General features: G+C 38.6%; 1 protein-coding gene across 2 annotated transcripts in view; it reads left to right on the forward strand.

Moving 5' to 3' along the window:
* NLRP12 (NLR family pyrin domain containing 12) overlaps positions 1-21,591 on the forward strand; it is a 183,120-nt gene that overhangs the window by 134,621 nt on the left and 26,908 nt on the right. For both annotated transcript variants that reach the window (XM_053722015.1, XM_053722017.1), the window contains exon 9: positions 16,800-16,970. In XM_053722015.1, the coding sequence (XP_053577990.1) occupies positions 16,800-16,970 (171 nt within the window). The remainder of the gene's footprint in view (positions 1-16,799; positions 16,971-21,591) is intronic.

Below are 21,591 nucleotides of genomic sequence, written 5' to 3' on the forward strand. Positions count from 1 at the left end.
GCCGGATTACAGGTTAAGGGACAAATAGGAGAAATCAGAACCCTCTCTCTAGATTAAGACGTACTCAATAGTCATTTAGTCTGTGATTCCGGTTTATATGTGCTGAGTGAATTAGTGAACTATCAGCATAGTGTTAAATAACTGCTTCAAAATAAGGGAGTTGTTAACGAGGACTTTGTAACTGGGTGTTATTCAGTTAGAAATTAATTGTCACCAATCTATATTGCTGGTTTCGCTACCTATGGGGGTAGTAAATATCGCCATCTATAATTTATTTATAGGAGATAATCCCCTTCTAGTTTCTTTAAGGAATGTTTGTACTATGGGGTAAATGTTTAGTTCACTAAACAGTAGTGAGTCATTTGATGGTCAAATTGTAGAAATATCCCTATAAAATATTTTACTTAAGTGTCAGCCAGTATTGCCTACAATAGTTCGAATGAGCTTCTTCCCTATTTAGTGCTACATTCAGTTTCAGATATACCTCCAACCATTAGACGGAATATTTAATATTTCTATGCTTGATCTTTCTCATTACCGGAAATCTCCACTAGAGGGGAGTAGAACCCTAAAGCTTTGATTTGTTTTGTTTTATGTGTATTGCTATTATTCCTTTGTATTAGTTCTAATTGCTTTTCAGAATAATAGATATTAACTCAATTCCAAAATGAGGTTCACATATGCATGTTCAGTGATTTGTTCAAAAGTACTGTTCTGTCATTCTAATTATGTAATTCTTTCTATGGGAATGTAACAGCTAAGCGATTATTACTGTACATACTGTATACATGCTACTGAACTTTTGTCTATTGTTTGTTATTCACATAACCTCAATAAAAATCTTTAAAAAAAAAAAAAATAATAATAATTAAATACAATACCTACAATTACCTACAATTAAACCTAACACTACACTATCAATAAATTAATTAAATACAATTCCTACAAATAACTACAATGAAATAAACTAACTAAAGTACAAAAAATAAAAAAGAACTAAGTTACAAAAATAAAAAAATATTTACAAACATTAGAAAAATATTACAACAATTTTAAACTAATTACACCTACTCTAAGCCCCCTAATAAAATAACAAAGCCCCCCAAAATAAAAAAAATGCCCTACCCTATTCTAAATTAAAAAAGTTCAAAGCTCTTTTACCTTACCAGCCCTGAACAGGGCCCTTTGCGGGGCATGCCCCAAAGAATTCAGCTCTTTTGCCTGTAAAAAAAACACATACAATACCCCCCCCAACATTACAACCCACCACCCACATACCCCTAATCTAACCCAAACCCCTCTTAAATAAACCTAACACTAAGCCCCTGAAGATCTTCCTACCTTATCTTCACCATACCAGGTTCACCGATCGGTCCTCGGAAGTCTTGATCCAAGCCTCGGAAGTGTTGATCCAAGCCCAAGCGGGGGGCTGAAGAGTGACGTCCATCCTCGGGCTGAAGTCTGGATCCAAGCGGCGACTGAAGAAATCCATCATCGGGCTGAAGTCGGAAGTCCATCATCGGGATGAATTCTTCCATCAAGCAGCATCTTCAATCTTCTTTCTTCCGGAGCCATCATCTTCCAGCCGACGCGGAACATCCTCTTCTCCCGACGTCTACTCGCCGAATGACGGTTCCTTTAAATGACGTCATCCAAGATGGTGTCCGTCGAATTCCGATTGGCTGATAGGATTCTATCAGCCAATCGGAATTAAGGTAGGAAAATTCGGATTGGCTGATGGAATCAGCCAATCAGATTGAAGTTCAATCCGATTGGCTGATCCGTATTGGCTGTTCCGATCAGCCAATAGAATGCAAGCTCAATCTGATTGGCTGATTCCATCAGCCAATCAGAATTTTCCTACCTTAATTCCGATTGGCTGATAGAATCCTATCAGCCAATCGGAATTCGACAGACGCCATCTTGGATGACGTCATTTAAAGGAACTGTCATTCGGCGAGTAGGCGTCGGGAGAAGAGGATGTTCCGCGTCGGCTGGAAGATGATGGCTCCGGAAGAAAGAAGATTGAAGATGCTGCTTGATAGAAGACTTCATCCCGATGATGGACTTCCGACTTCAGCCCGATGATGGAGTTCTTCAGTCGCCGCTTGGATCCAGACTTCAGCCCGAGGATGGACGTCACTCTTCAGCCCCCCGCTTGGGTTTGGATCAACACTTCCGAGGCTTGGATCAAGACTTCCGAGGACAGATCGGTGAACCTGGTATGGTGAAGATAAGGTAGGAAGATCTTCAGGGGCTTAGTGTTAGGTTTATTTAAGGGGGGTTTGGGTTAGATTAGGGGTATGTGGGTGGTGGGTTGTAATGTTGGGGGGGGTATTGTATGTGTTTTTTTTACAGGCAAAAGAGCTGAATTCTTTGGGGCATGCCCAGCAAAGGGCCCTGTTCAGGGCTGGTAAGGTAAAAGAGCTTTGAACTTTTTTAATTTTGAATAGGGTAGGGCATTTTTTATTTTGGGGGGCTTTGTTATTTTATTAGGGGGCTTAGAGTAGGTGTAATTAGTTTAAAATTGTAATATTTTTCTGATGTTTGTAAATATTTTTTTATTTTTTGTAACTTAGTTCTTTTTTATTTTTTGTACTTTAGTTTGTTTAGTTCATTGTATTTATTTGTAGATATTGTATTTAATTAATTTATTGATAGTGTAGTGTTAGGTTTAATTGTAGGTAATTGTAGGTATTTTATTTAATTAATTTATTGATAGTGTAGTGTTAGGTTTAATTGTAACTTAGGTTAGGATTTATTTTACAGGTAATTTTGTAATTATTTTAACTATTTTAGCTATTAAATAGTTCTTAACTATTTAATAGCTATTGTACCTGGTTAAAATAAATACAAAGTTGCCTGTAAAATAAATATAAATCCTAAAATAGCTATAATATAATTATAATTTATATTGTAGCTATATTAGGATTTATTTTACAGGTAAGTATTTAGCTTTAAATAGGAATAATTTATTTAATAAGAGTTAATTAATTTTGTTAGATTTAAATTATATTTAACTTAGGGGGGTGTTAGTGTTAGGGTTAGACTTAGCTTTAGTGGTTAATACATTTATTAGAATAGCGGTGAGCTCCAGTCGGCAGATTAGGGGTTAATGTTTGAAGTTAGGTGTCGGCGATGTTAGGGAGGGCAGATTAGGGGTTAATACTATTTATTATAGGGTTAGTGAGGCGGATTAGGGGTTAATAACTTTATTATAATAGCGGTGCGGTCCGCTCGGCAGATTAGGGGTTAATAAGTGTAGGCAGGTGGAGGCGACGTTGTGGGGGGCAGATTAGGGGTTAATAAATATAATATAGGGGTCGGCGGTGTTAGGGGCAGCAGATTAGGGGTACATAGGGATAATGTAAGTAGCGGCGGTTTACGGAGCGGCAGATTAGGGGTTAATAATAATATGCAGGGGTCAGCGATAGCGGGGGCGGCAGAATAGGGGTTAATAAGTGTAAGGCTAGGGGTGTTTAGACTCGGGGTACATGTTAGAGTGTTAGGTGCAGACGTAGGAAGTGTTTCCCCATAGCAAACAATGGGGCTGCGTTAGGAGCTGAACGCTGCTTTTTTGCAGGTGTTAGTTTTTTTTTCAGCTCAAACAGCCCCATTGTTTTCTATGGGGGAATCGTGCATGAGCATGTTTTTGAAGCTGGCCGCGTCCGTAAGCACCGCTGGTATCGAGAGTTGAAGTTGCGTTAAATATGCTCTACGCTCCTTTTTTGGAGCCTAACGCAGCCATTCTGTGAACTCTCAATACCAGCGGTATTTAAAAGGTGCGGCCAGAAAAAAGCACGCGTAGCTAACGCACCCCTTTGGCCGCAGAACTCTAAATCTAGGCGCTAGTGTTCCTAATAAAACTTCGACATACTAAAAACCGAAATAAATATTTATATAAGACATTTATTACAAAAAGAAAACGGTAAAAATGAAAATCAAAGCAAAGACACCGGTGTCTAAAAACAATCAGTACTTAGTTTAAAAGTCCAAATAAGTTGTTAAATATATGTGATAGGATTTCAAAGTCCATATGTTTCAAATTCGTGTGTCACAGTAATGGTTTCTCACGTAAAACAATTGCCGATAATTGAGGCAGAGTTCATCAAGATATATATGACAATCAAAGTATTGAGATCCCTGCTCTTATTTGAGTTTCGCAAGTATTTATATTGGTGTGAGCTTTTTTGAATTTGTGTGGTAATTTCAAAAAAGTTAATTTATGCTTACCTGATAAATTAATTTCTTTTATGGTACAACGAGTCCACAGATTCATCCTTTACTTGTGGGATATTATCCTCCTGCTAACAGGAAGTGGCAAAGATCACCACAGCAGAGCTGTCTATATAGCTCCTCCCTTAGCTCCACCCCCCAGTCATTCGACCGAAGGTACAGGAAGAAAAAGGAGAAACTACAAGGTGCAGAGGTGACTGAAGTTTAAAATAAAAAAATATAATCTGTCTTAAAATGACAGGGCGGGCCGTGGACTCGTTGTACCATAGAAGAAATTAATTTATCAGGTAAGCATAAATTTACTTTTCTTCTATAAGGTACGACGAGTCCACGGATTCATCCTTTACTTGTGGGATACAATACCAAAGCTACAGGAGACGGATGAACAGGAGGGACAAGACAGATGGTTAAACAGAAGGCACCACTGCTTGAAGAACTTTTCTCCCAAAAATAGCCTCAGAAGAAGCAAAAGTATCAAATTTGGAAAAGGTATGAAGCGAAGACCAAGTCGCAGCCTTACAAATCTGTTCAACAGAAGCATCATTTTTAAAAGCCCATGTGGAAGCCACCGCTCTAGTAGAGTGAGCTGTAATCCTTTCAGGAGGCTGCTGTCCAGCAGTCTCGTATGCCAAACGGATGATGCTTTGCAGCCAAAAAGAAAGAGAGATAGCCGTAGCTTTTTGACCTCTACGTTTACCAGAATAGACAACAAATAAAAGAAGATGTTTGACGAAAATCTTTGGTCGCTTGCAAGTAAAACTTCAAACCACGAACCACGTCCAAGTTGTGCAACAGACGCTCCTTCTTAGAGGAAGGATTAGGACACAGAGAAGGAACAACAATTTCCTGATTGATATTCCTATTAGTAACAACCTTAGGAAGGAATCCAGGTTTGGTACACAAAACCACCTTATCAGCATGGAAAACAAGATAAGGCGAGTCGCATTGCAATGCAGATAGTTCAGAAACTCTTCGAGCTGAAGAGATAGCAACTAAAAACAGAACTTTCCAAGACATAAGCTTAATATCTATGGAATGCATAGGTTCAAACGGAACCCCTTGAAGAACATTTAGAACTAAATTCAAACTCCATGGCGGAGCAACAGGTTTAAACACAGGCTTGATTCTAACTAAAGCCTGACAGAACAACTGAACTTCTGGAACATCTGCCATACGCTTGTGCAGAAGAATTGATAAAGCAGATATCTGTCCCTATCTAGCTGATAGCCCCTTCTCCAATCCTTCTTGGAGAAAGGACAAAATCCTAGGAATCCTGATCTTACTCTATGAGTAGCCTTTGGATTCACACCAATAAAGATATTTACGCCATATCTTATGATATAATTATTTATTATTAATTTTCCTGGTGACATGCTTTCAAGCCTGAATCAAGGTATCTATGACCGACTCAGAGAACCCCCGCTTGGATAAGATCAAGCGCTCAATCTCCAAGCAGTCAGTCGCAGAGAAACTAGATTTGGATGCTGGAACGGACCTTGAATCAGAAGGTTCTGTCTCAGTGGCAGAGTCCATGGTGGAAGAGATGACATGTCCACCAGGTCTGCATACCAAGTCCTGTGTGGCCAAGCAGGTGTTATCAAAATCTCAGAAGCTCTCTCCTGTTTGATTCTGGCAATCAAACGAGGAAGGAGAGGAAATGGTGGAAACACATAAGCCAGTTTGAATGACCAGGGTACTGCTAGAGCATCTATTAGTACTGCCTGAGGATCCCTTGACCTGGACCCGTATCGAGGAAGTTTGGCATTCTGCCGAGAAACCATCAGATCCAATTCTGGTGTGCCCCATTGCTGAATCAATTGAGCAAACACCTCCGGATGGAGTTCCCACTCCCCCAGATGAAAAGTCTGACGACTTAGAAAATCCACTTCCCAGTTCTCCACTCCTGGGATATAGATTGCTGATAGATGGCAAGAGTGAGTCTCTGCCCATCGAATTATTTTGGTAACCTCTATCATCGCTAGAGAACTCTTTGTTCCCCCCTGATGATTGATATATGCTACAGTCGTTATATTGTCCGACTGGAACCTTATGAATCTGGCCGACGCCAGCTGAGGCCATGCCTGAAGTGCGTTGAATATTGCTCTCAGTTCTAGAATATTTATTGGGAGGAGAGCCTCCTCCTGAGTCCACAAACCCTGTGCTTTCAGGGAATTCCAGACTGCATCCCAGCCCAATAGGCTGGCGTCCGTCATCACTTTGACCCACGCTGGCCTGCGGAAACACATTCCCTTGGACAGATTATCCTGTGACAACCACCAAAGAAGAGAGTCTCTTGGTCCAGATTTATCTGAGGAGATAAATCTGCATAATCCCCATTCCACTGGTTGAGCATGCAAAGTTGCAGTAGTCTGAGATGCAAGCGAGCAAACGGAACTATGTCCATTGCCGCTACCATTAAGCCGATTACCTCCATACACTGAGCCACTGATGGCCGAGGAATGGAATGAAGAGCTCGGCAGATGGATAACATTTTTTATTTCCTGACCTCCGTCAGAAAATTTTTCATGTTCACCGAATCTATCAGAGTTCCCAGGAATGGAACTCTTTTGAGAGGGATAAGTGAACTCTTTTTACGTTCACCTTCCACCCGTGAGATCTTAGAAAAGCCAACACGATGTCCGTGTGAGACTTGGCTAGTTGGTAAGTCGACGCCTGGATTAAGATATCGTCCAGATAAGGCGCCACAGCTATGCCCCGCGGCCTTAGAACCACCAGAAGGGACCCTAGCACCTTTGTGAAAATTCTAACTGAGACCATATCTTGCAGGGTGAAAGAATTAGATGCACTAGAAGTACTTGGCTTCGCTTGTGCGGGCGTTAATGGTTGTGACACTTGGGGAGAATTAGGCATAACCTGATTCCCTTCTGACTGAGAATCATCCTGCGACATACTTTTAGTAGCTAAAATATGTTCTTTGCAATTTATTGACCTTTCAGTTCATGAGGGACACATTCTAAGTGGAGGTTCCACAATGGCTTCTAAACATATTGAACATTGACTTTCCTCAATGTCAGACATGTTGAACAGGCTAGTAATGACTACAAACAAGCATGAAAACACTTTATTTAGGGAAAAAAATAACAATCTTAAAAAACGGTACTGCGCCTTTAAGAGAAAAAAAGTATACACGTTCTGCAAAACAGCCTTAAAATGCACCAAATTTTTCAAAATTTTGCAAGCAGACACAATATAAGTAGTTAAGATTGCCCCACAAGGAATTATAACATTTAACCCTTTAATGTGTAAACCAGATTGAAATTAGGCCTAAATCCGGAAAAAAACACCCTCAGCACCTTGCCACAGCCCTGCTGTGGCCCTGCCTGCCCTCAGGGATAGTAAATGTGGGGTTAAAGCTTCGATTTGGCACAAAACATCCACCAGGGCCCTCAGGAGTTAGAGCTTGCTACTTGCTGAGAGAAACTAACTGCGCATCTGAGATGCGAAAATAGGCCCCGCCCATCTCACTTGATGTCTCTACAGCCTCAAAGAACTGCACCAGAGTGGTTTTAACTAGCCATGTGGGTTCTGAGAGCCAAAAATAAGCCAAGTGTACCCTCAATAAAGTTGCCCAAAACGTTATTGCCCACAAAACGTTAACAGCACTCCTAGATCATAAAAACGTTTGCCCACAAACATTTACAACTCAGTGTCAACCATTTTTGTAATTGGCCCCTTATGCAAGCTTAGTAATGCCCTTCTATTTAGCTCTAGGATTACTGCTTACCCTTACCCTCCTGGGTATAATGTCAGCCTTTCTGAAATACACAGTCTCTCCAGAAAAATATGACTGAACATACCTCACTGCTGCATAGCATGAAAAACGTTCCTCACACTGAAGTTTCCTGTACTCCTCAGCCTCTGTGGGAACAGCACTGGATCTTAGTTACAAATGCTCCAGGCAGCAGTCTTCATCCATCTGCTGCCTGAGAGTAAATAGTACACACCGGTACCATTTAAAATAACAAACTCTTGCTTGAAGAAATGAAAAACTAATATTTTATCACCTCTTTCCCTTTACCCTTCCTAGTACTTAGAGTAGGCAAAGAGAATGACTAGGGGGGTGGCGCTAAGGGGGGAGCTATATAGACAGCTCTGCTGTGGTGCTCTTTGCCACTTCCTGTTAGCAGGAGGATAATATCCCACAAGTAAAGGATGAATCTGTGGACTCGTCGTACCTTATAGAAGAAAGCAGTTCATGTGATGTTACAAGACCTTACTTGTATTACCGCGTCTCCTGCGGCGTCTCGTTCCGTGTTGTCTGAAGATTCTTTTCCTTTCGATGCTTCTTCGGTCACATGGACCTAGCTAGCCAATGATGAAGTGAGGTTGATTCACTAGTGCGCGCACTGTCAAAATTAGATCCAAGCCGTTGTGTCAGCTCCTCCCTATTAGGAACACTAAGGCCTAGATTTGGAGTTTGGCGGTAGCCGTGAAAACCAGCGTTAGAGGCTCCTAACGCTGGTTTTAGGCTACCCCCGGTATTTGGAGTCATTCAAAAAAGGGTCTAACGCTCACTTTTCAGCCGCGATTTTTCCATACCGCAGATCCCCTTACGTCAATTGCGTATCCTATCTTTTCAATGGGATCTTTCTAACTCCGGGAGTCGTGGCTGAAGTGAGCGTTAGAAATCTAACGACAAAACTCCAGCCGCAGAAAAAAGTCAGTAGTTAAGAGCTTTCTGGGCTAACGCCGGTTCATAAAGCTCTTAACTACTGTACTCTAAAGTACACTAACACCCATAAACTACCTATGTACCCCTAAACCGAGGTCCCCCCACATCGCCGACACTCCATTAATTTTTTTAACCCCTAATCTGCCGACCGCCACCTACGTTATCCTTATGTACCCCTAATCTGCTGCCCCTAACACCGCCGACCCCTATATTATATTTATTAACCCCTAACCTGCCCCCCACAACGTCGCCGCCAGCTACCTACAATAATTAACCCCTAATCTGCCGACCCCCACCTACGTTATACTTATGTACCCCTAATCTGCTGCCTCTAACACCGCCGACCCCTATATTGGATCAGCCAATCGGATTGAACTTGATTCTGATTGGCTGATTCCATCAGCCAATCAGAATATTCCTACCTTAATTCCGATTGGCTGATAGAATCCTATCAGCCAATCGGAATTCGAGGGACGCCATCTTGGATGACGTCATTTAAAGGAACCGTCATTCGGTGAGTAGGCGTCGGGAGAAGAGGATGTTCCGCGTCGGATGGAAGATGATGGCTCCCGAAGAAAGAAGATTGAAGATGCCGTTAATAGAAGACTTCATCCGGATCATGGACCTCTTCAGCTCCAGCTTGGATGAAGACTTCAGCCGGATCATGGACCTCTTCAGCTCCCGCTTGGATGATGACTTCAGCCGGATCATGGACCTCTTCAGCCCCCCGCTTGGGCTTGGATCAGGACATCGGAGGAGCTCTTCTGGATCGATCGGTGAACCTGGTATGGTGAAGATAAGGTAGGAAGATCTTCAGGGGCTTAGTGTTAGGTTTATTTAAGGGGGGTTTGGGTTAGATTAGAGGTATGTGGGTGGTGGGTTGTAATGTTGGGGGTGGGTATTGTATGTTTTTTTTACAGGCAAAAGAGCAGAACTTCTTGGGGCATGCCCCGCAAAGGGCCCTGTTCAGGGCTGGTAAGGTAAAAGAGCTTTGAACTTTAGTAATTTAGAATAGGGTAGGGCATTTTTTTATTTTGGGGGGCTTTGTTATTTTATTAGGGGGCTTAGAGTAGGTGTAATTAGTTTAAAATTGTTGTAATATTTTTCTAATGTTTGTAAATATTTTTTTATTTTTTGTAACTTAGTTCTTTTTTATTTTTTGTACTTTAGTTAGTTTATTTCATTGTATTTATTTGTAGGAATTGTATTTAATTTATTTATTGATAGTGTAGTGTTAGGTTTAATTGTAACTTAGGTTAGGATTTATTTTACAGGTAAATTTGTAATTATTTTAACTATTTTAGCTATTAAATAGTTCTTAACTATTTAATAGCTATTGTACCTGGTTAAAATAAATACAAAGTTACCTGTAAAATAAATATTAATCCTAAAATAGCTATAATATAATTATAATTTATATTGTAGCTATATTAGGATTTATTTTACAGGTAAGTATTTAGCTTTAAATAGGAATAATTTATTTAAGAAGAGTTAATTAATTTTGTTAGATTAAAATTATATTTAATTTAGGGGGGTGTTAGTGTTAGGGTTAGACTTAGCTTTAGGGGTTAATATATTTATTAGAATAGCGGTGAGCTCCAGTCGGCAGATTAGGGGTTAATAATTGAAGTTAGGTGTCGGCGATGTTAGGGAGGGCAGATTAGGGGTTAATACTATTTATTATAGGGTTAGTGAGGCGGGAGTGAGGCGGATTAGGGGTTAATAACTTTATTATAGTAGCGGTGCGGTCCGCTCGGCAGATTAGGGGTTAATAAGTGTAGGCAGGTGGAGGCGACGTTGTGGGGGGCAGATTAGGGGTTAATAAATATAATATAGGGGTCGGCGGTGTTAGGGGCAGCAGATTAGGGGTACATAGGGATAATGTAAGTAGCGGCGGTTTACGGAGTGGCAGATTAGGGGTTAAAAATAATATGCAGGGGTCAGCGATAGCGGGGGCGGCAGATTAGGGGTTAATAAGTGTAAGGTTAGGGGTGTTTAGACTCGGGGTACATGTTAGAGTGTTAGGTGCAGACGTAGGAAGTGTTTCCCCATAGCAAACAATGGGGCTGCGTTAGGAGCTGAACGCGGCTTTTTTGCAGGTGTTAGGTTTTTTTCAGCTCAAACAGCCCCATTGTTTCCTATGGGGGAATCGTGCACGAGCACGTTTTTGAAGCTGGCCGCTTTCGTAAGCAACTCTGGTATCGAGAGTTGCAGTGGCGTTAAATATGCTGTACGCTCCTTTTTTGGAGCCTAACGCAGCCATTCTGTGGACTCTCAATACCAGAGTTATTTTAAAGGTGCGGCCACAAAAAAGCCAGCGTTAGCTACGCGGGTCGTTACCGACAAAACTCTAAATTTAGCCGTAAGAATATTGTCTTATTACAGCAGTGTCTTTTATATGGCTTCAGTGTCCCTTTAATATACGCCAGCATTTTGTTTAGGAATACATTGAGATGGACTATATCACTTTTAATAGGTGAATATTGTTTTCTGTTCCACTATTTAGTGAAGCATAAATTTATGTACTGTAGTATTTTTTAGATGGTTATATTTTTGACAATTTTTTATAATACATAACACTGAGAATTTTATACATAATTTATACTACTGATTAATCCTAACCAGACTGCCGCAGGCGTCCACTTCTTTTTTAACTGAGATAGGGGGGCAGTCTGCAGAGGCTTAGATACAAGGTAATCACAGAGGTACAAAGTATATTAATATAACTGTGTTGATTATGAAAAACTTGGGAATGGCTAATAAAGGGATCATCTCTGTTTTTAAACAATACAAACTCTGGAGTAGACTGTCCCTTTAAGCTATATGAGGCCAATGCAAGACTGCATGCACTTTTAACTTTTTACTGGACTACATTTTCTTACCAATATGGTTGCCAACTGTATTCCACAAAAGTAATAGATAACATATAAACAACTGAACACAAGTGTTGGTGAGGGTCAAACAATGCCCCCTCTTTAAAATTATACTTAAAGGGGCAGTTTACTCAAAAATGTTCTCCCCTTTAGTTTCTTCCCAATGATCCACTTTACCTGCTGGAGTGTATTAAATTGTTTACAAGTATTTCCATTACCCTTATATTAGCATTTGAAATAGTTTATTTAGCCTGTGGTATCCCCACCCATCCTGAAAGTTTTTGGTCTCAAGGCCAAGCTGTGTAAACACAGCCAGTAGAAGAAATTACACTCCCAGTGGGTTATAGAAGACATAAGGTAATAAATGTTAATTTTCCATTGTTCTCTACAAGTATTGGAGATTGGTGTTGGACAGATATAAGATACAGAAGCATGTATATGTATACAATGTGATAAAGTAATGAGATCTGATTATACCCACAGATATAAGATACAGACACATGTATATGTACACAATGTGATAAAGTAATGAGATCTAATTATCCCTACAGATATTATAAGTAGACACATGTATATGTACACAGTATGATAAAGTAATGAGATCTGATTATACCTACAGATATAAGATAAATACATGTATATGTACACAATGTGATAAAGTAATGAGAACTGATTATACCTACAGATATAAGATAAATACACATGTATATGTACACAATGTGATAAAGTAATGAGATCTGATTATACCTACAGATATAAGATAGACACATGTATATGTACACAATGTGATAAAGTAATGAGATCTGATTATACCTACAGATATAAGATAAAGACACATCTATATGTACACAGTGTGATACAGTAATGAGATCTGATTATACCTACAGATATAAGATAAAGACACATGTATATTTACACAATGTGATACAGTAATGAGATCTGATTATACCTACAGATATAAGATAAAGACACATGTATATGTACACAGTGTGATAAAGTAATGAGATCTGATTATACCTACAGATATAAGATAAAGACACGTGTATCTGTACACAATGTGATACAGTGATGAGATCTGATTATACCTACAGATATAAGATAAAGACACAAGTATATGTACACAATGTGATAATGTAATGAGATCTGATTATACCTACAGATATAAGATAAAGACATGTATATGTACACAATGTGATAAAGTAATGAGAACTGATTATACCTACAGATATAAGATAAATACACATGTATATTTACACAATGTGATACAGTAATGAGATCTGATTATACCTACAGATATAAGATAAAGACACGTGTATCTGTACACAATGTGATAGAGTGATGAGATCTGATTATACCTACAGATATAAGATAAAGACACATGTATATGTACACAGTGTGATACAGTAATGAGATCTGATTATACCTACAGATATAAGATAAAGACACATGTATATGTACACAATGTGATACAGTAATGAGATCTTATTATACCTACAGATATAAGATAAAGACACATGTATATCTACACAGTGTGATACAGTAATGAGATCTGATTATACCTACATATATAAGATAAAGACACATGTATATGTATGCAATGTGATAATGTAACGAGATCTGATTATACCTACAGATATAAGATAAAGACACATGTATATGTACACAGTGTGATAAAGTAATGAGATCTGATTATACCTACAGATATAAGATAAAGACACATGTATATGTACACAGTGTGATACAGTAATGAGATCTGATTATACCTACAGATATAAGATAAAGACACATGTATATGTACACAATGTGATAAAGTAATGAGATCTGATTATACCTACAGATATAAGATACAGACACATGTATATGTACAGTGTGATAAAGTAATGAGATCTGATTATACCTACAGATATAAGATAAAGACACGTGTATATGTACACAGTGTGATAAAGTAATAAGATCTGAATATACTTACAGATATAAGATAAAGACGCATGTATATGTACACAATGTGATAAAGTAATGAGATCTGATTATACCTACAGATATAAGATACAGACACATGTATATGTATACTATGTGATAAAGTAATGAGATCTGATTATACCTACAGATATAAGATAAAGACACATGTATATGTACACAATGTGATACAGTAATGAGATCTGATTATACCTACAGATATAAGATAAAGACACATGTATATGTACACAGTGTGATAAACTAATGAGATCTGTTTATACCTACATATATAAGATAAAGACACATGTATATGTACATAGTGTGATAAAGTAATAAGATCTGATTATACCTACAGATATAAGATAAAGAAGCTGGTATATATACACAATGTGATACAGTAATGAGATCTGATTATACCTACAGATATAAGATAAAGACACATGTACATGTACACAATGTGATAAAGTAATGAGATCTGATTATACCTACAGATATAAGATAAAGAAGCAGGTATATGTACACAGTACACAGTGTTTGCCATACATCGCTGAATGCAGACAGCATACGCTATCGGCATTTAGCATTGCACAAGCAGTTCTAGTGAACTGCTTTAGCAATGCCGCCCCCTGCAGATTCGCCGCTAGCAGGGGGTGTCAATCAACCCGATCGTATAGAATCGGGCGGATTGATGTATGCCGCTCAGAGGCGACGGACCAGTTAAGGAGCAGCGGTCTTAAGACCGTTGCTTCTTAACTCCTGTTTCCGGCGAGCCTGAAAGCTATCGCGGAAACAGAGGGATTTGGCCCCATTCGGGCCTTCATAAATCGGCCCCAAATTTATAAATTAATGAGATCTGATTATACCTACAAGCTCAACCCATTTTATAAGGTTGTGGCTTCAAAACACAAAATCAACTAATTCATATACACAAATAAACCTTAAAAAGCAAATCTCATACATTTTATACTCTGCAGCTAGTAATAAAAGTAATTGGAAACACATTAAAGGGACACTGAACCCAAATTTTTTCTTTTGTGATTCAGATAGAGCATGACATTTTAAGCAACCTTCTAATTTACTCCTATTATCAAATGTTCTTTATTCTTTTGGTATCTGTATTTGAAATGCAAGAATGTAAGTTTAGATGCCGGCCCATTTTTGGTGAACAACCTAGGTTGTCCTTGCTGATTCGTGAATAAATTCATCCACCAATCCAAAACTGCTGTCCAGAGTTCTGAACCAAGAAAAAAGCTGATACCTTCTTTTTCATATAACGATAGCAAGAGAATGAAGAAAAATTGGTAATAGGAGTAAATTAGAAAGTTGCTTAAAATTGCATGCTCTATCTGAATCACGAAAGAAAATTTTTGGGTTCAGTGTCCCTTTAAGGGAAAAACTATTTTATAGTATACTGTCCCTTTAAAGCAGCACCCTTGAACCTGCCATATTTATTTTGTACACCCGAGCAGTAATTGTACAACAGTGACTTTACCTTTTTGGCTGCCAGTAACACACACGGCAGTGAACTGACCCCTTTGACTGCCAGTAGTGCCCTTCGGTCTGCTCACAATCTCCTTCTCTCCTCCTCTCTTGTTACCTCCTCTTCAGAATGGCCCCTAGTTTTGATCCACAAGACTCTACCCTAGTTTTCATAGTTTAATCTGTTCCTTAAAGGGACATAATACTCATATGCTGAATCACTTGAAACTGATGCAGTATAACTGTAAAAAGCTGACAAGAAAATATCAACTGAACATCTCTATGTAAAAAAGGAAGATATTTTACCTCAAAATGTCTTCATCACACAATAGTAGTTGCTCTGTTATCCTTCAAAAGAAAAACAAATAGCAGTCCTGAGTTCATATTTTGCTTTACTACGATCTCACATAGTTAACTTCTTTAAACTGAGTAGGGAAATAACATTACTGTGCTGCACATACCAGATGCATGCTCCCTTTCACGTCCTTGGACTAGCATCCTGATTGGCTGCTTGAAGTGCTCTTACAATGGGATATGGCTACTGAGAAAATTTTAAGGTAAAATATCTTCCTTTTTTACATAGAGATGTTCAGGTTATATTTTCTAGACAGCTTTTTACAGCTATGCTGCATCACTTTCAAGTACTTTAATATTTGGTTATCATGTCACTTTAAAGGGGCCTATTTATGATGATGCGAGCGGTCATGATCCGATATAGCGGATCATGTCCACTGCACATCGATAAATGTCGACAGCATACGTTGTCAGCATTTATCATTGCACCAGCAGTTCTTGTGAACTGCTGGTGCAATACCTCCCCCTGCAGATTCGCGGCCAATCAGACGCTAGCAGGGAGTGTCAATCAACCCGATCGTATTCGATCGGGTTGATTTCTGTCAATTTTTGTCCGCCGCCTCAGAGCAGTTGGACAGGTGATGGAGCAGCGGTCTTTAGACCGCTACTATATAACTTCTGTTTCCAGCGAGCCTGAAGGCTCGCCGGAAACATGGGGCATCAAGCTCCGTACGGAGCTTGATAAATATGCCACAATAACTCTACTTTAACCTCCTTAGGATGTAAACCTACGAGCCTAGCTGTTTTGTAGATCACATTCCTGACCAGTCCAACTCTTGTCAGGGCTCTCTACACATTTGTCTCCTATAAATGCTACCTGTTTATATTATTCCTATGTTTATATCGCTGCAGATTCTGTTGGCCCTCTACAAATAACTGATGGTAATAATAATAGGGCACACAAAGCAGTATTTGTACTGGTTCCTAGTACAAAACACAACACAGGGAATTCACTCCATTACACAGAGAGTATTTTAAAATCCACCAAGATACACACTAGAGCGTGTGTTACAATCCGTGGCTGCCAGTAACACACAGTACGTGTGCAAAGTCACTTCTTTCAGGGCAATAATTGTGAGCTTAGATGTATAAGAGGCCTTTAAAATGTAGCCGCCCCTGGACGACCAGTTGAATTACTGGACTGCTGAATATTGAACACCTGGTAACCCTACTTACCCAAGACCTCTTCAAATTGTGTTCCCTTGCAGGTTGGATAGTTGTGGACTGACCTCAGCTTCCTGTGAAGATCTCAGCTCTGTTTTCAGTAACAACACTTCCCTAATTAATCTGCATCTGAATAGAAATAGATTACTGGATTCAGGAGTAAAAGCTTTATGTGTTGGGCTAAAGCATCCAAACTGTGTTCTTCAGGATTTGAGGTAAGGATGAGGGTGTGATTCCAGGGTGAAAAGGGCAAAGCACAGAGTGATGGGTTCCTTTTATTAAGCAGCGGATGCTGCTGCAGAGTCCCTTTTAGGTGGCGGATTGAAACCATCCTGATCCGATCTGGATGATTGACAGCCCCTGCTAGTGGCCAACTGGCCTCCAGTGAGGAGGGGGCAGCATTGCATAAGCATTTCACTATAAAATGCTTGTGCAATGACGAATGCTGACAGCGTATGCTGTCTGCATTTAGTGATATGTCGAACGGACATGATTCGCTATAGCGAATCATGTCTGCTCGACATATGGTAAGTCTACCCCTGAGAATCAAGTAATGAATGCTACATAAACCCAATTTTCTTTTCAGGATTTAGATAGAACATACAATTTTAGGCAACTTTACGTTTTACTTATACTTCAAATCTGCTTCTTTCTCTTGGTATCCTTTGTTGAAGGAGCAGCAATGCACTACTGGGAGCTAGCTGAGCACATTGGGTGAGCCAATTATGAGAGGCATATATGTGCAGCCACCAATCAGCAGCTAGCTCACAGTAAGCAGTGCATGGCTGCTACTGAGTCTATGTATGCTTTTTAGGGATGGGCTAATGGTTTGCCACATTTGAGAAATGAAACAAATTTTAACACATTAGTTCGTTAGTTTCAAATTTCAAATGTTTGTACAACATTCTAACATTCCTGTAATGTAATTTTATTTCAAATGCTAGCGTTAAATGTAATATTCTATTCAAATTTTTTGAATAATTTCGATTCAGATTATACAGTATTCAAAATTGATCAAATATTTGTAATAGTATTTCTAATGCTCTCTTCAAATGTAATATTCGAAATAAAAAAATTTAGTATAATGTATAATTTTACTAAATTCCGTACCACATGTACTATTAAATTTCTGAATAGTATTTTTGAAATCGAATGTTACATTGGAAATTAGACATGTGCGTTTCGGAGCTTCGGATCGATTCGAATTTCCGAATTACCGTAGCACTGAAACTAACGAATAAATCCAAATTAGTTTGGATTGCAATGGACTAATCACAGTTACACTAGTATTGTACAGTATATTAGGTTATATCACTCTGCTATGGGTTACACCTAATATTACAGTACATAATACTAGTCTAATACACAGCACATCCCACCTAACACATATCGAACTTCCAAATTTACTAATCGAATCCGAACCGAATACATCCGAATTTATTCGAATCCGATTGAATCTGAAACGAATGCATTCAAAAGTACCCGAATTTGAATCGATCCAAAAACGAAATTCGAAAAACATCCGAATCGATCTGAAACAAACCAAAACTAATTTTTCCGCAGCGCGCAAGTCTATTGGAAATGTCTTAAGTGGATATTCCATCTAATTATGAACATTCAAACAATGATTACTGAATGCTAATGGGTTTTCCTTTTTATCAACATTCGATTCTCCAAAACGAATGTCCACAGGAGTAAAATTTCACTTATAACACATTCACCTATCCCTAATGCTATTCTACTAAGGATATCAAAAGAACAAAGCAAAGTTTATTATAGAAGTAAATTGTATATTTGTTTAAAATTGCATGCTCTATATATTTACGATGAAAGAAAGAGTAGGAAGTAAAAAATATAAGGGGTCAGTCATAATCCTATAGAAAAAAACGTAGTGCTCCAGATGCTACCTAGAAATATCTGCAACACAGAATATCATGGGAATTAAGCACATTTGATAATAGAAGTAAACTGGAAACCTTTTTAAAACTGTATGTTCTGTCTGAATCACTAAAGAAAAATGTTGGGTTTCATGTCCCTTTAATATGAAATTGCTATAAACAAAAATAAAAGTTCACAAAACTCCATATAATGTATTAAAGGGACAGTCAAGTCCAAAAAAACCTTCATGATTCAGATAGGGCAGGTCATTTTAAACAACTTTCTAATTTACTTTTATCACCAATTTTGCTTTGTTCTCTTGGTATTCTTAGTTAAAAGTTAAACCTAGGAGGTTCATATGCTAATTTCTTAGACCTTGAAGGCCGCCTCTAATTTTGACAGTTTTTCACCACTAGAGGGCATTAGTTCATGTGTTTCATATAGATAACATTAAGCTCACGCACGTGAGTTTACCTAGGAGTGAGCACTGATTGGCTAAAATGCAAGTCTGACAAAAGAACTGAAATAAGGAGCAGTCTGCAGATGCTTAGATACAAGGTAATCTAAGAGGTAAAAAGTGTATTTATATAACTGTGTTGGTTATGCAAAACTGAGGAATGGGTAATAAAGGGATTATCTATCTTTTTAACACAGTAACATTTCTGGTGTTGACTGTCCCTTTAATCTCATGAGATATAAATAATGAAGGACAGGGAGTAAGCAGGATCACATGACACACATAAGACCACACCCCCTTATGTCACGAGCTGGCAGCAGTAAATGAAAAGCGGAATGTCAGGGAGATTCTGCAGTCGAGTCAGTATGAAAACATACATGGGGCCGATTTATCATATGGCGGGCGGACATGATTTGCTGTAGCGAATCATGTCCGCCCGACATCGCTAAATGCTGACAGCATACGTTGTCGGCATTTAAAATTGCACAAGCATTTCTGATTAAATGCTTGTGCAATGCCGCCCCTGCACATTTGCGGCCAATTGGCTGCTAGCCGGGGGTGTCAATCATCCCGATTGTATCTAATCTGGATGATTGCAGTCTGCCACCTCAGAAATGGCGGAGAAGGAGAAGCGGTCTTACGACCACTGTTTCTTGACTTAAGTTTCCGGCAAGCCGGAAGCTTCGGGGGTAGATTGCAGCATTCGCTGCTTAATAAATCTACCCCATGGTTTGTAACTGAACTATGCAAATGCAAGCAGCATATATTTTACACAAACAGTGTTAGTTCATAGCAGTTGCATTTTTGGGCTCCACTTGTAATTTAGGCATTATGGGTAATTCAGTTTTAAGTTAAATAACCTCTAATTGCGGATAATGTTCACATTTTTCCATGATGCTTTACAACCTTTATATAGGCGTACCTCAGAGATATTGTGGGTTCGGTTCCAGACCACCGCAATAAAGCAAATATAGCAATACAGTGAGTCACACTCATTTTTCTGTGCATATAAAAGTTATAGTTACACTGTACTGTAGTCTATTATGTGTGCAATAGTATTATGAATAAAGAAAAACACGTATATACATTAATTATAAAATACTTTTATTTAAATAAAATGCTAACCATCATCTGAGCCTTCTGTCATAATCTTTTTGTTGGTGGTGTGTATATATAGGTGTGTCATCATGTGTTTGTATGTGTTTATATGTGTATATATAGGTGTGTTTATATGTGTATATATAGGTGTGTATTCATGTGTTTGCATGTGTATATATAGGTGTGTCATCATGTGTTTGTATGTGTTTACATGTGTATATATAGGTGTGTATTTATGTGTATTCATGTGAATTTATGTGTTAATAATATGTGTATATATAGGTGTGTATTTATGTGTTTGTATGTGTTTATATGTATATATATATATATATATATATATATAGGTGTGTATTAATGTGTTTGTATGTGTTTATATAGGTGTGTTTATATGTGTATATATAGGTGCATATTATTGTGTTTGTATGTGTTTATATGTGTATATATATAGGTGTGTATTAATGTGTTTGTATGTGTTTATATAGGTGTGTTTATATGTGTATATATAGGTGTGTATTTATGTGTTTGTATGTGTTTATATGTGTATATATATATAGGTGTGTATTAATGTGTTTGTATGTGTTTATATAGGTGTGTTTATATGTGTATATATAGGTGCATATTATTGTGTTTGTATGTGTTTATATGTGTATATATAGGTGTGTATTCATGTGAATTTATGTGTTAATAATATGTGTCAGGTTAGGAAATGTCCAGAAGAAGACCCAAATGCTAGGGCGAACTTAAACAATACCCTAGCACTCTGAGTTTAATCCAGGACGTGACCCCATGACAACTTCTATAGAACAAAGTACTCACGCTATGGAGCAGTGTTGGTCTGAGTCCACAAAGAGAGAAAAGGAATGCCAGATATCAACCGGATAGCCTTCAGTATAGGAGTAGAATACGGGTTGTTCAGGAATAGTCCTCCACAGATCCAGGAATGAAGGGGAAGAGACCTTATACTCAGACAGAAGAAGGGTTAAACACAACGTGGATAGTACTTGCAGAGTTTGGCAACAGGTAATCAGGCAGTTTGTGGGTTAACACAGAGTAGTCAGTACTTAGTTTTCGTTATAGTAACTTAAATCGTTGGTCATCACAGTGTTATAGGCAGCATACACACAATATGTAACATGCACTCACCCGGTCCGGTGTACATTGCTACTTCCAAACTAGTTACAGCTGATCCTGGCTGAGCATTCAACGCTGCAGGGAAGCGTGTCTTGGAAAGCAGTCTTGTTGTAACGGGGGTCAGCGTACAGACATTCCCCTTTCGTTAACCCAGAGTCCGCCAGGTGAGTGAGTTAAATGGCTGGTTGTGGTGGAAAAGCCCAATCCGCTGAAAAAATATATATGTAAATCACAGTATAAAATCTCACCAAAGCTAGGTGAAATGAACCAGA

This window comes from Bombina bombina, chromosome 7, assembly GCF_027579735.1.
Source record: "Bombina bombina isolate aBomBom1 chromosome 7, aBomBom1.pri, whole genome shotgun sequence".
NCBI classification, from domain to species: Eukaryota; Metazoa; Chordata; class Amphibia; order Anura; family Bombinatoridae; genus Bombina; species Bombina bombina.